We start from the raw sequence: 15,503 nt of genomic DNA on the forward strand, positions 1-15,503 counted from the left end.
GAGCAGTGACAGCGGCCAGCTGGACACTATAGGAATAGGAGGCCAGAGAGCCTGGTCTCCTACCCCAGCCAGCCCCTAGCGGTGCCCGTCTGAGAGGCAGGCCCCATACTGCTCTGTAATCAGAGATGCACCCGGCAGGGGAGGTAACAGGAACAAGCTCCCCACTCACCCCTAGCCTCCATGGGAGCACATCTGGCCGTGCCCCCGCACCCTGAGCTCCCGGGAAGGTTAGACCCCACTGTCCTGACACTACCCTGCAGCAAGCCTGCAGAGCAGCCTGGCACCTCGAAGGGACCGAAGCAGGGCAGCGCCCGGCACCCTTAGAGGTTTCAGCACTCCCAGGGCTCCCTGCTCCCTCCCAAGGGGGGTAGGAGGGTCTGAGGAGAGCTGGCAGGGAGGAACTCACAGTCTCTGTCTGCCAGAAGGTATCCACGATGGGACACCTCTCTTCTCCAACCACCTGATAGTACCACAGCCAGGCTTCGGGATTGATGGGCTCCCCAACCGTCCCCAGCACTTTCAAGGATTTCCTGCTGTACCTGCAGTGAGAAGCGGTGGGTTTCACACATGCGCACGTGCTCTCAGCCTGGACCAGGCCACAGGGAGACTGGCTCGTAGCCCTGTCTGTGAGCTTGCCCAACCCAGACAGCCCACTTCGGCACATGGGATCTCGCGGATCATCCAGTTTGGGTTTTCAAGAAGCTCCTCTAGGACCCAGCGTGTGCAGAGAGGGGAAGTACACGAAGCAGCAGCAGAGCCAGCCCCTTGGTCTGACCTACACAGTCAGAGCAGCTCAGACAGCAAGGACCAGAGTCACAGTAAATTCTGTGAGCTCAGGGCAACTTCTGTTCCCATCACCCTTTCTCAGTCCCTCCACAGTGTCTGGAAACAGCAGGCTGGCAATGCAGGAGCTCTCTGTGCCCAGCACACTCCCCTGCAGTCCCACTTCAAGGCTGATGGGACTTTTTCTGCCACGTAGCCCGGCAATAGCCCAGAACTCGGACATCATAACAAGAGGTGGGTGTTTCAGACTCTGCCTAAGACCAACCTAGGGGCAGCGCTGAGAAGTGACATGGGATAAAGCCAGCTCGCCATAACCCACTGCCCAGGGCTCAGAAACACAACCTGCAGATTCCTGGTGCCCACTTACAAGCACCGTAACAGGAAAGTTCCCCCATTTGTGCAGGCCAGACACAGCATAGACTCACTGACTCAGACTTTACAGCCAGACATGATCTAGTCCGACCTCCTGCACATTGCAGGCCACAGAACCTCACCCACCCACCCCAGTAACAGACCCCTAACCTCTGGCTGAGTTACTCCAGTCGCCAGATCACGGTTTAAAGACTTCAAGTTACAGAGAATCCCCCATTTACACTAGTTTAAACCTACAAGTGACCCAGGCCCCATGCTGCAGAGGAAGGTGAAAAACCACCAGGGTCTCTGCCAATCTGACCTGGGGGAAATTCCTTCCCAACCCCAAATATGGTGATCAGATAGACCCTGAGCACTTGGGCCAGACCCAGCAGCCAGACACCTGGGAAAGAATTATCTGTAGTAACTCAGAGTCCTCCCCATCTAGTGTCCCATCCCATTTGCTGCTCGCAGTCGCAGTTTGGCTACATGCCAGCACAGGCAGTCTCATCAGACCATCCCCTCTGTATACTTATCAAGCTCAGTCTTGAAGCAAGTTAGGTGTTTGCCCCCACTGCTCCCCTTGGCAGGCTGTTTCAGAATGTCACTCCTCCGATGGTTAGAAACCTTCGTCTAAAGAAAATGCTCCAGACAGCTGCTGTTGGTGATCCACAGCCCATCTGCTCAGGGACAGGCGGGCGCTCTCAGGCAACTAGTTCCAAGCCAGTCCTGTACTCCCGGGTCCTACTGCCTTGTGCCCACAGAGCTATCGGGGTCCCTCCCCCGCTGTGGAGCTGTGCTTACTTTTTGACGGGCTCACTGCCGTACTTCATGAGCAGTCGGATGGCTGTGGGCGCAGTGTAAAACTTGGTCACCTGGTACTTGTCAATGATGCTCCACATGCGGCTGACATCTGGATAGATGGGCAGACCTTCAAACTGAGCGCGAGACAGCACGGTCAGCACAGCCACTACCCAGCCCTTCTTGTGACGGGCCCAGGGGAGAACCTGGCACCCTGCCTTGGAGCCCAGGCAGCGAGACTGAGCACAGCGGGGGGCCAGGGGATGCTGGGAGCCCACCTCGCTCCAGGCAGACCAGGCTTTAGGCCGATGGCTGCAAGAACAGAGCAGAGCCTCTGTGCCACCGGGTGAGGCAGGGACCAGGTCTCCTCCATGCTCCGTACGGTGCTGAGCACAGCCGCGCTTGGGGGCATGAAGCAACAAGAGCAGGTCAGAGGCAGGGATCTAAGCTACCCCCCACCAGCCAGTGCTCTGACAGCTCCCATGGCTCAGCAGCTCTGCAGAGGCGAGGGCCCAGAGACCGCTGGCGTACGGCCTTAGGTGGGGATTAAGGGAGACTGGAGGAGCAGAGAAAACGCTCTCCATGCCTCCCCTGCTCCTCCCAGTCCCAACCCCCGCCCCACCTTTCCCCACTCCAGAGAGAGCTCCCCCTACACGCCCACGAGGGCTGGCAGGGCTTCCTTCCCAGCAGGCACAGCACCCTCTGCTCCACCCCCTGCTGCCTCTGGGCTCCATGGCTTATCAGCGCCAAGTAGGGACACATCTCCCAGGCAAGTGGGGGAGAAGGCCATGTGCAGACTGGCTCCAGCCAGGACTGCTGATGTGGCCCCTTTCACGACAGCCACAGCACAGTGCCTCCTGGATGTGGGTCCTGCAGCTCACCCCCCAGACAGGCTGATGTGCTGGGGGCTCAGGCTGATGGGACAGGGAAAGGCAGCCAGCCCCACCATGCCACTGAATGCAGCTAATGCAGGCTATGGGAACAAGGGCCGCAGCACACTTCCATGTTCCAGAATAACACTGGGCCCAGAGGGCGTAACACACAGCCTGCAGACCCTGCCACACTGCGCGGGATCTCAACAGAGAGGAAGAAAAAAAGTTCTTCCTCTTCCTTTTCCCCCAGAGGAGTCTGGGGACTGACAAATCCCTGTCCTGGTTTTGCTGGGGGGGCTGGGGGGCTGCCAGCCTCTCTCCCAAGCATCCTTCAGGCCCTGGAGATAAATGTGCTAGCAAAGCATCACAGCAGCAAGACAAAACCCCTCACAACAGCAGCTCTGCTTTCACACTGTCCCAACACCCTGATTCATTCGCTCTCCCATCCCCGCAGCATCCCCCAGGGCAGACAAGGCCCTAGTTTCTAAGGACAAACAAAAACCACTTGTTTTATTACTCAAGAATCTCACAAACCAAGCCCTTCCTGCCTTATCACAAAGCAGCGAGAGCAACCGGCACTGGCCTCCTCTGCTTAGCCCTCCAGCGCCACTCTGTGAGGCCCGCCTGCTGGGTGCCTTGCCCTCCTCACAGGGCAGCACTCTGCTAGTGCGGCCTCCAAGGCGCTGGTTACCGCACAGCGTGTGCGCTGACTCCCAGGGCGCTTTTCAAATGAGGTAGAGAGAAGAGCGTGTCATGAGGGCAGGGGCTTGTGCTCATTACAGAAACAGACAGATACCAAGGGAGGCTGTTCAGCCCAGGCTGGTCTCTACCTTCCAGGAGAGGCTCCCAGCCCTCACAGAACTTACCAATACACTGGTTGCCCCATTTGCCAGAGGTCCATAAGTGAGGTAGGAGTGGCCAGTTATCCAGCCGATGTCAGCCGTGCACCAGTAAATGTCCTCAGGATGATGATCAAACACATACTTAAAGGTAGCAGCAGTAAAAATCATATATCCACCCACCGTATGCACAACGCCCTGCAACAAGAACACATGATCAGCAGGGGATGCTTCAAAAGCAAAGCCACCCCCAGCCCAGCCCTCCCAAGCTGACCAGCACCAGACTGGCAAGTACCAGGAGCAGGTCTTCAGTGCCTGACCTGGAAAAGCACAGCCCCAGCCCAAAGCTACCACCTCTCCAGCTCAGAGCTCTTGCAAAGTGCAGCAGAAAAAACAGAACTGTAAACTAAGCACTTCATAGCGTGCTCCCATAACTGAAGTATGAGCATGGTTCATCTCTATCTTGCCCCAGGATATTAGAGACACGCCCCTATTACTGGTATCTCTGAGACCTATGGACTAGTTATTGTTACAGACATCATTTCTGGCCAGGTAAGCAATATGAGTTAGCTATTGTGAAAAATACCTTGGGTTTCCCAGTTGATCCACTGGTGTAAAGAATGAACAGCTCATCTTCAGCATCACACCACTCAGGCTCACACTCCTTGCTGGCATTCTTCATAAGCTCATGCCACCAAAGGTCGACATGGGAATTCCATGGAGTCTGAAGAAAAGTGAAAGACAGAGGGGATGATCTCCAAAGTCAGCTAGAGTGGGCAAGCGGAGCACACTGTGGCAGAAGGCTAATCAGCTTGGAACACAGTGCTGCATGTTCCATGCCTCTGAACACACGCCTGCTGCAAAACCAGGCTTCAGAACCACAGCCTCCATTAAAACAAGGGATGTTTCCCACCTGCAGGACTACCAAGAAAACCTTTACAAAGCGACCCGAGCGTAACAGGTGCAGTCTGCAAACAACCTGAAACTCCAGACTAACCCCCAACCCCCAAAAGAACTTGGCAGTGCAGTTAGTATCCAAATACCTAGCCCAAGGGACGCTGTGCCAATGGGTATTCGTCAAGCCTCCAGGTTTTACTTTATTAGACGCTGCACAGATGCTCAACTGGTCAAAGAACCAGGGGCCGTGCTGCAGCATTTGGGTCCAGTCTGCTGTGGAGGACACAGGACTCAAGAGGGAGACAGCAGCAACGTGGCTCAAGGCCTTTCCTGGCCATCAGTACCAAACTGGGAGAGCTAGTGGCCATTAACCTCAGTCAGCTATTGTTCATGTAACTGAATATCTCCCCTCTAAGGAACACCATCCCTTCCGAGCTACGCATGGACAAACCTGACGTGCTCTCCTACCTTACTGGAGAGGCAGCATTGCACTGCCTTGCATGGAGCTTGGACAGGGTGGGGTGCTGGCCAGTACACAGGAGAAGGGGCAGGGTTAATAGCCAGCTAGAAAGCCAAGCACAACACCCCTTTGTGCTTCCACTGCCCATCAAGCCATAGAATCTGGCCCGGCAAAGACTCGCCCACCTCCCAAGAGCCCCGCCAGGCTGTTCTCAACACAACATTCTTTGGCACTTTGTTCAGTCTAGTTTTAAGGTGTCCCAAGTGATGGGGCTTGCAGCCCTTATGGAAACTTATGTTCCACTCACCACCATCACTTAGGTTAGCTGTAGGTTTCAGAGTAGCAGCCGTGTTGTCTGTATTCGCAAAAAGAACAGGAGGACTTGTGGCACCTTAGAGACTAACCAATTTATCTGAGCATGAGCTTTCGTGAGCTACAGCTCACTTCACTGGATGCATGCTGTGGAAAGTGTAGAAGATCTTTTTATATACACACAAAGCATGAAAAAACAGTGGGGTGGGAGGAGGTATTTTTTCATGCTTTGTGTGTATATAAAAAGATCTTCTACACTTTCCACAGTATGCATCCGGTGAAGTGAGCTGTAGCTCACGAAAGCTTATGCTCAAATAAATTGGTTAGTCTCTAAGGTGCCACAAGTACTCCTTTTCTTTTTAGTTTAGCTATACACAGTTTATCTTTCCACCATTCCTGAGGAGTCAATCCCTCCAGCTCCTCCATCGCGTCTGTGGCTGGGCTCTGAGCCCCCTCCAGTTTGTCAGTACAGGTCTGGGAACATGCTGCTCACAAATGAAAGCAGTATTCCAGGGACAGCTGCCACATGCACAACTTATCTCCCTCTGCTGGGACATGGGGCCTCCGAGCTGCACCGGGGTCTCCCTCAGCAGCCATTTCACCTTGCACACTCGGCTCTGGTCTCCTGACTACAGCTGGGAGGGAGGGAGGGAAACCCTTGGCCCATCCTGCAAAGGGTTTCCCATTCTGCCTTGGGATGAAAGCAAAACTGTAGCTGTGAGATTGCCCCCTAGTGCCCTCAGTGCAGCCCTGCACAAGTTTCCTTTCTTCGATCCCCAAATAAACTCCACGCAGGGCTCTCCGGTCCAATCACAACAGCCCTCCTTAGGGTTTGATTTACTAACAAAGTTCAAAACAAAACACAAGCGTTTTCTCTCCAGTCAGGTACAGCTCAAACTCCCCGGCTCTGCTCGGAGTACTTCCTGCCCTAGCAGGCTACTCTCAGCTGTTCCCAGCAGCAGCAATTCCCCAGAGGCAGGGATAGAACTTCTTCAAGGGACAGCAGAGAAGAAGGCTGGGCTGTTGTCTGATGGGAGGAGGAAGTGGATTCAGCATTGTAGGAACATAGGGTTTTGTAGCAATTCCTACAATGGAGTTAAGGTCTAACTTGCCTGAAGCAAGAGGGATTATATCCATTATGGTTTGGTCTTGTCTAATGTAACTGAGGAGACCCTCATTACCCACCGTATAGGAATCCTTTGTTAGAGAGACCAGGTGGGCAAGGTAGTATCTTTTATTGGACCAATACCAGATATTCCCTTATCCAGCTTGTGTCTCTAATATCCTGGGACTGACACAGCTACAACTATACTGCATAATCCTTTATTGGGATTCAGCTATGTCTGTGTCTTCCATGGTAGCCTGTGGCAGAGAGTTCCACACATAATTATGAACGAAGTAAGACTATTCCTTTTTTTCCAGTGCTAAACTTGTTGCCTATAAAATTCCTTGAATGATTCCTTGTTCCTCTATTATGAGAATGGGAGATCCCGTTGCCCAATCTCCCTTCTCTATGTTGTCTCTATCACATCCCTTCTTACACATTTCCTCTCTAAACAGTCCTAATCTTTCACACTCTCTTTATATGGCAGTATATTACTAAATTTTCCTCACCCATCTCTGCATCCCTCTCCCCCACATCCCTTCTGCTATATCCTTTTTGAGACAGGCTGATCAGAAGCAAAAATAGCATTCTGGGTGAGGGCAGATCAATTTAAATGACATACAATGTTCTTTCCAAGACCTATGATTTTGCTCCCCTTTGAGCAGATAATTTCACTGAGCTGTACACAGAAATGCTTCTGTCTTTCTCTTGAATGATTAGTTAGCTTGGAATCCATCAATGTGTTGGAGAAACTCAAATTATTTTAACCCACAGTATCTTGTACTCATCCTCAGTGGCATTAATATGTTATCACGTACTCTGCCCACACTCCTGGCTTTGTTATCAGAGGTCCCTTGGAAGTTCTTCACACACAGTTATTTACATTAGTGAAGACTACAATCTGAAAGTTTTGCCATTTTACTTTCCCTTGTAGAACGGAACTTCATGGCAACCCACTATGAACTTCTATCAATATTGAAAACACCACATTTATTCCTACTCTGTTTCCTGTGTCAGCCTGTTTCTGATACATGACAGTGCTTTGCCTCTCAGCCCATGACTATTTGGTTTCCTTAATAGCCCTCTTGTGGAAGACTTATCAAAGGCATTTTGAAAGCCCAAATAAGTATCAGTGGGTTCTCCTTTACCTACCATTTTGCTGACATGTTCAGAATCACAAATCAGATGGAGAAAGTGAATAAAGAAATTTTATTTACCCCCTTCACATAACACAAGAACCAGGGGTCATCTGATTAAATTAATAGGCATCAGGTTTAAAAACAAAACAAACTAAAGGAAGTATTTCTTCACACAAGACACAGTCAACCTGTGGAACTAGTTGCCAGGGGATGTTGTGAAGGCCAAAATTACAATTGTGGTAAAAAAGAACTAGATAAGTTCACGGAGGATATTGGCCAAGATGGTCAGGGATGCAACCTCATGCTCTAGGTAACCTTAAGCATCTAACTGCCAGAAGCTGGGACTGGACGACAAAGAATGGATCACTTGATGATTGCCCTGTTCTCTTCGTTCCCTCTGAAGCACCTGGCCCCAGCCACTGGCAGAAGACAGGATACTGGGCTAGATGGACTATTGGTCTGACCCAGTCTGGCTGTTCTTATGTTCTAGTAGATTAGATGCATGAATTTGTTTGTCCCTATTATGTTAATCTAGGCATTGTTATAACTAACTTTAGTGATTGCTTAGAAGCAATGTTCAGCGCCTGATTTCCTGAGTCACCCACAGTGCCTTTCTGAAAGCAAGGTATGTTGGCTACTCTTGAGAAGATGAGCTGATTTTAATAAGTGACTGGTATTACTGCTAGTGGGTAAGCCACATTGTGAGTTCCTTCAGAACTCCTGGATGTATCATCCAGGCCTGGTGACTTCTTGCAATTTAGTAACTAACGTACTTCAACACCTCTGACCCCTCAGTCTGACAGTGGCTCCTGTCTGTTAACCTAAGGAGTATGTCTGGAGTAGCTCTCTCCCCAGCACCCACTGCAGTGACACTCAAGTAACGATATCCGTGCAAATAGTCATTTAGCTTCTCCGAATTGCTGCTTTTACTCCCTAGTAGTTCAGCAGACCCACCAGCTCACCCCAAGCTTCCTGCTTCTGCAATATACCTAGAGAATTCCTTCTTGTTTGTGTGTATATCCCTTTGGCTATCTGTTCCTCCAGAGCCCTCGTAGCTTCCCTCTTACATGACATGGCTCATACTCCTTTCTATTGGCAAATCTGACTTTATCTTGCCAGTTACCCACACTGTGCTATCTTGGCCAGTCTGCTCCCACAGGGCGACACAAGTCCTGGGTGACTCCGTTATGGCGGTTTACTTAACCATCCTGCAAAGTAGAGTAGAGAGATTTCTGAACATTTCCTCCTTTTTGACTTCAGAGCCTTTTTTAGCTACTTCCTCTATTTTTCAATACCCCTTCTCTATAGTTGATGTCACCATGCTAGTTTTCGGTAGAGTTCTTCCCCTGAGGATGTTGCATTCAATTATATTGTGCTCACTATTACTTATGGGTCAAGTAGTAATTATAGTTGAGCCAACTCCTGTTTGTTCTTCGGACTAAGTTGAGAGCAGCCTCTGCTCGTATGAGCTCTAGAAATTAGCTAATATAATTCTCTTGGCTTCTGTCCCGCCGCTTGGGACAGGCCGTCTGCTCATTCCCAAGGCTATGGCAGGAATTAGTGAGATACCAGAGAACACAGGGTGACAGCGATGATCTTCAAAACAAAAAGGTGGGATTTTCATAAGGGCCTAAGGGAGGTCAGCACCAAACTCCCATTGACCTGAGCACCTAATTCCCTCAGGCTCCCTCAAGCATCCCAGCCTAAGATCTGGGCAAACCTGTTAATGGAAACAGTAGGTGTGCAGTGTCCACGCCCAGAGTAGCAGCACCTTGCCAGCAGGAACAGGATATCCTGCTGCAGTTTTTCCTGGAGCCACCCTGTGCCCCTTCCTGCCCAGCCTCCCTTTACCCATGTCAGCATGCTGATAGGGGACAGCCAGTACATGAGAGAAGTGGTGAACAGCAAGATAGGCCCATTCCCCTGCTATGTTAATATGGGTGGTAACACAAGGCAAACACCTTATCACCAAACTGATAAGAGACTGTATTCCAAGGAGCTGGTGCGAGGGCTGGGTGAGCTCCTGCTTGTTCAGATGAGCCTACTGCTTAACATGGTCTCACGCACCACACTGTGCCATGGACAGCTGCACTGCCTAGCCACCTCCTTTACAATGCAGAACGCTTTCTGAAGAGCCCCCTTCATCCAGACGGAGCCCTACACGCGAGCTCCTTTTTCACGGAAGTTAGGCATTAAAGCTGCAGGCTCTCTGCTGCACAAAAACCCCTTTCACTTACCCGTGTCCATGTCTGTGCGGTTAGAAAAAACATGACATTTGAAAAGGAACATCAGTAAGGGGTTTAGTGAGGATTAATAGCAGAGCTCTCCTTCCACAGAACAGCAATTGGAAAGTTAACTTCAATTAGTGCCAACTTCACTAAAGGAGGCTAATTTTAAGAACTGTTTTTAAAGGTAAACAGATTAAATGTCATCCAAATACTGGACACAAGGTGTGTATATCTGCCGTGAGCATGTTGTGTATTGTGCTGCTCTCTCCACACCACTCCACACCATCAAAATATAACTAGGGCTTCTGCACTAGCCATTTACGAAGGGGAAAGAAACAGGCAGGGATATTACCATCAAACAAACCCTGACCCACATTACGAGAGTCTCTGATATTTGTTTCTCCATTTACGCCTCTGCACATTCATGCAACTACAGAAGATTTCTAAAACGTTAACACAACAAGGTTAGCATCCCCACCCCATCCCAGGGGAGTGGTCTGCAGACCCGGGGTAACTACGGCCAAGGGGGTCAGTGAGTCTACCACTAACATGCAACTGCTGGTAACCCGATTAGGAAGATACACGTGGCTGTGCAGACAGAGAGAGAGAGAGAGCTGTTAGAGACATGGAGCACTCAGAGGGAAGCAAAGGACACAGGCGCTGAGAGGAGGAAGCTGCTGCTAGATGTAAATACCTTGGGATGGAATCTCTTTGAGCTCTCAGTCTCTTTTTCCTGTTAAAAATCCACAAAGAGGGCGTGTGAGTTGAGAAGTGGAGGATCCACATTGGGCCTTTGTCCACTTCTGTGCACGCAGGGAGTTTTCCGGGCTAGCGTCAGCAGGCAACACGTTCCTATGTTCAGGGTGGCGGACACTCAGCCAGGAGGGACTCTCTGAATGAATGCCTGCCCTTCGTTTCCACTTCAGTTTCACTCCCTAGAGATTCGCTTCTTCTGCTAAGCACTGTCCAGGCCACCACCTCCGAGTGTGCACCCAGCCCGTTGGGAGTAAAATCACAGACCAGTTACACAGCTATTTAACCCTCACATAGTGTGTTCAGTGCAGGAGCAGCAAGTGCAGGTGGAAGGGACAGGTATGGACCCAGGACTAAATATCAGCATTTCAGAGAGCGCTTAAATGGATTTACCAGGAGGAGGTGTTGAGTAATGAACAGCACCCCACAGCGTCCATCACGCTTTTAGGATTGACAAACAGTTACTCAGCCCTAGGTTACAGGCACACCCTGACAAGCAGGGCCCAGACAATATGTACCCAGTGTAAAGGCAGGCGCCACCACGGCGAGAGAAAGGACAGACTACAGCCTATAGATCAGGTGAACGGAAGCAGAACCCTAGGCTGCAGTCAATCTATTCCTTTAAAATGAAGTGTGCCCACTATTTTCCCTGTATTTAGAACTACCCAGCATGGCTAACAGGCCAGAGTCGCAGTGAAGACCAACATAAAGGGCCAGATTGTCAGGAACAAGAGGGGGACATGCTGCCCCCTACAAAACAGTGCTACCATCACAGATCACCAGCATGCCTATCCAAACTGGAGCCTGCACATCCATGCATGCAAATACCTCATTTGCTGTGCACACATTTTTTGAAAGGTGCATATGGACCATTACCTTGAAAACATCCCCAAGGAGCATTCACTAAGCCCTCCCCCTGGAGCATGAGAGATTGCTTTCCACACTTGAGCGAGCAAGCGTCAAACCTGCAATGTATTCCCACTATTTCTACAATGGTCAGTTACCATGACGACATGTCGGAATAGCAGCTCTCCCAACACTCAGTCTCCTACCCAGTCGGGTCACGCTTGGGACCGCTGGATTCTCTACCATAGATGTGACGGACAGTACAGGCACTGATCTGTGAAAGCACCTAGCAAACAGGGCAGAAGGAACAGCCTCTAGGCACTAACAGGAGCTTTTGCAATCTTGGGGAACTGGCAAGGAGGGATTCCATCTCCACAAGTGGGCTGTGGTCTCCTTCCAGCGAGAGGAGGCAGAGATGGGCAGCATGTCTCTTGAAGTGTGCATGTGCACAGCATGACTGCACGCCCCTTCAAATACTTGGACACTATGGTCAGAGCATCTCCCTCCTTTTTCAGTCTCCTGCACTGCTCTGGCTTCCACCCCTGCCTGAAGTGTTCTCCAGGCATCCGGCCCCAAGCTCCTTAGCCCACCTTCAACTGTGCTGGAGAATCACAGCAAGCTCTCAGGCCCAGCAAGGCCACACTTCACAGAGCTCTCCCGCCACCACAGAGGAAACAGACAAGACTGCACTCAGGAAACATGCTAAAAACAGTCTGAAATCTCATAGGGCATAAGTGTCGGGCTGTGCAGGGCGATGCCCAGGGACCTGTCCAAAGGTGGTACCTACACTTCCCATGCCCGATCCTTCCCCTAGAGAGACAAGCTATCTTCTAGAATGCAATGAAGTTGCTAATCACATAGAGAATTCCACCCTGCCAAGCTGCACTGCTTTCAGCTCCCTCTGCAAGGGGAGAGGACACTTGCCCTAGGGTCCCTAAAATAATTTTATAGGCAGCTGGTTTCTCTCAGATGGGAGAAAGCCCTGCCTTGTATTCTGGTTGCCTCTGAGATAGCTGGACATTTACTGATAAAACAAGACCCTGTGCCTTGCCTGAAGAAGCAAATGTCACGTGCCCAGCAACTGCAGCTGTGTGACCTTTCTAGTCAGCTACTACAATACTGTGCATTTGGTTTGCCCCCAGGCCACTCAGTGAAAGCTCCCATTTACCCACAGCTCAAGCCACTGCTCAGCTGATACAGCCCCCTCTCCCCATGCTGTTGGCAGGGAGATAGAGGCGAGGCTGGGAATTGGACTCAGCTGTCAGGGTTATAGGCACTTTCTAGGAGACTTCTCATTGTGCCTGGGAGGGGAGATGGCTATTTTCGTTCAGAAGGAAAATTCCTCTGCCAGAGAGGAACACATCTCCTTCTAGCTCCTGGGCTGCTCAGCTCATGGAAACTTGCACCAACATGGGTACCCCAGCCATTCCTTTTGGGGGGGGTTAAAGGAAACAGCAGGGTGCCAAGAGGCATTCAATCATTTTAGTGGGTGGGTGGTGGTTCTTGAGAGATCACATTGCACCATAAATCCCAAGAGGAGGGAACACGCAGCAGGGAAGAGTCTGAACACATAAAAGCCCAGAGACGTATTGCATTGGTGGTTGTACTGATCGATTTGTTGGGCTCACACCCAGAGCAATGAGGGAATCCCTCCTCCTAGCTTCCCACGGGAACCCACCTGTACATCCTGGCACAGCCTCTTCAGAGGTGGCGACTTGTTGCATATCCCATCTGACACCACTTCCTCCCTTCCCAAGTGCTTGACTACAATGCAGTTTCTCAGAGGGGAGTCTCTGCGAAGGGAAAGGGGGAGTCATTAGCTTGCTCCCGTACAGCCAGAGACCCGTTATACAGGCCGCTGTAGAGAGAACGAGGCTCTCACTGCACTGGCTGAGCATGTGGGAGCTGCACAGCTCTCTGAGGCCAACATGCTGATTGTATGCAATTAGTTCCTGCTGAAAACAATCATTCCACCAGTAACAGCATGTGTTGTTACCCAGGCCGGCTTCCTCCCACAGCTGCTGTCTCAAGGAGCTAACGGGCAGAGCAGGGAGGGCACGGAGTCATATTGGATTCACCTCGTGTGTCTCCCTTTAACTGAGCACCTGAGCTTCCAGCCTCAACATCTAACTGAAACCTAACCCAACAGCAAGGCTACTACAGCAAACGGCTCAGCATTCACCATGACTCCACTGCTGGTGAGACCTGCACCTCCATCACGTCTCCCACCACCACTCATCTCCCTTCCCCGGGTCATTGCCAGATCCCTGGACTGTATTTCCTAGCAGCTCAGGGAAGGAGCTTTCCCAGGCAACTGGAAAGGAAAAACTTCAGTCAATTGTCTGGATTTTTGTTGTTTTTGTTTTGCTTTTTGCCAAACAAACAAACAAAAAAGAAAACAGTCAGAGGGCACCAGGTGCGATCAGCTTCCATCTATGCTACTGAGCACAGGTTACACACGAGACCAGACGGCCTGCACACCCGTAAGGTGCACAAGGTACAATATGAACATTTAGAAGAGCAGCTGAATGTAAAGAGGTGTCTTTTCAGTGTTGTATAAGTATGGGGGAAGGGATAGCTCAGTGGTTTGAGCATTGGCCTGCTAAACCCAGGGTTGTGAGTTCAATCCTTGAGGGGGCCATTTAGGGATCTGGGGCAAAAATTGGGGATTGGTCCTGCTTTGAGCAGCAGGTTGGACTAGATGACCTCCTGAGGTCCCTTCCAACCCTGATATTCTATGATATCTGGGCATACGTTAGGGCTCTCCAAGTGCTGGTCACTTTATTTCCAGACCCTGTGGATTAATCACTCTCCAAATGGGTATTAGTAGGCTTAGGCCTATACCAAAAAGATGTCTCCGCTGATCAAGATCCCCTCATCCCAGGAGAACAGGAACTTACTTGTCTTTACATTTCTGCAGGGCCTCGTCTGCGATCTGCTTCAGGTTAATCAGCTTATCACCTCTATAAAAGGCATCTACAAAACAGTAAGTGAATCATTAAACTGGCTCACTAGCCAGGACAGCCTACAAACACTTGAAGGTCATTGGTATTAAAGAGGGGAATGAATGGTTCCGGGAGGATGACTGGAAGAGACTAAACGAAATGGGGAAGAGGATATTGGTGCAGGTGTCAGGAAAGGATACCTGACAAGATCAACTGAACTATAGAAGACTCCTCTAAGGGAAGCGGTGAAATCCCCTCCTTCGGAGAGGTTCACATTTAGACTGACCAAAACACCTGGAAATGTTCTGTAGGGAACAATCCTACATTGTCAGAATGCAGACTGCACGATCTAATAGGCCTTTCCCATTTCTCTGGTCAATTAATAATATAACCAGTGCTACAGAGAACATGGTTGGACAAAAGGCAGGGGACGAATATGCAAATCTCACTGCACTCCAGTTCCCGCCCCACTCTGAACTCTAGGATACAGATGTGGGGACCCGCATGAAAGACCTCCTAAGCTTATTTCTACCAGCTTAGGGTAAAACTTCCCCAAGGCACAAACTCTTTGCCCTTGGAGGGTACGCTGCCACCACCAAGTGATTTAACAAAGAATCAGGGAAAGGACCACTTGGAGTTCCTATTCCTCCAAAATATCCCCCCAAGCCCTTACACTCCTTTTCTTGGGGAAGCTTGAGAATAATATCCTAACCAATTGGTTACAAAGTGATCACAGACCCAAACCCCTGGGTCTTAGGACAATAGAGAAATCAGTCAGGCTCTTAAAAGAAACAGAACTTTATTAGAAAGAAAAAAGGTAAAAGAAGCACCTTTGTAAAATTAGAAGGGAAGTTAATCTCACAGGGCAATCAGATTTAAAACACAGAGGATTCCCCTCTGGGCAAAACTTTAAAGTTACTAGAAGAAAACCAGGAATACACCTTCCTCTCAGCACAGAGAAAATCACAAGCCAAAACAAAAGTAAACTAACGCATTTCCTTGCTATTACTTACTAATTCTAATGGAGTTGTATTGCTTGCTTTCTTGATCTCTCTCTGGCAAGCACACAGCACAGACAGACAAAAACCTTTCCCCCCACCCCTAGATTTGAAAGTATCTTGTCCCCTTATTGGTCCTTCTGGTCAGGTGCCAGCCAGGTAATCTGAGCTTCT

The 15,503-nt window shown here is 50.2% G+C and overlaps 1 protein-coding gene across 5 annotated transcripts in view; it reads right to left on the minus strand.

Moving 5' to 3' along the window:
- The window catches only part of ACSS2 (acyl-CoA synthetase short chain family member 2), a 101,117-nt gene that overhangs the window by 11,857 nt on the left and 73,757 nt on the right, over window positions 1–15,503 (minus strand). For 4 of the 5 annotated variants that reach the window (XR_012664737.1, XM_048819964.2, XM_048819962.2 and 1 more), the window contains exons 6-12: window positions 14,287–14,362; window positions 13,065–13,179; window positions 10,482–10,520; window positions 4,233–4,370; window positions 3,674–3,844; window positions 1,939–2,072; window positions 407–539 (exon numbers count right to left, since the gene is read on the minus strand). Coding sequence is in view for 4 of the 5 variants with exons in the window: in XM_048819964.2 (XP_048675921.1) it covers window positions 407–539; window positions 1,939–2,072; window positions 3,674–3,844; window positions 4,233–4,370; window positions 10,482–10,520; window positions 13,065–13,179; window positions 14,287–14,362 (806 nt within the window). In the remaining variant the exon portion in view is untranslated. The remainder of the gene's footprint in view (window positions 1–406; window positions 540–1,938; window positions 2,073–3,673; window positions 3,845–4,232; window positions 4,371–10,481; window positions 10,521–13,064; window positions 13,180–14,286; window positions 14,363–15,503) is intronic. The other variant, XM_048819963.2, reaches the window with a different exon arrangement.

The sequence above is a fragment of the Caretta caretta genome, chromosome 13 (genome assembly GCF_965140235.1).
Source record: "Caretta caretta isolate rCarCar2 chromosome 13, rCarCar1.hap1, whole genome shotgun sequence".
NCBI classification, from domain to species: Eukaryota; Metazoa; Chordata; order Testudines; family Cheloniidae; genus Caretta; species Caretta caretta.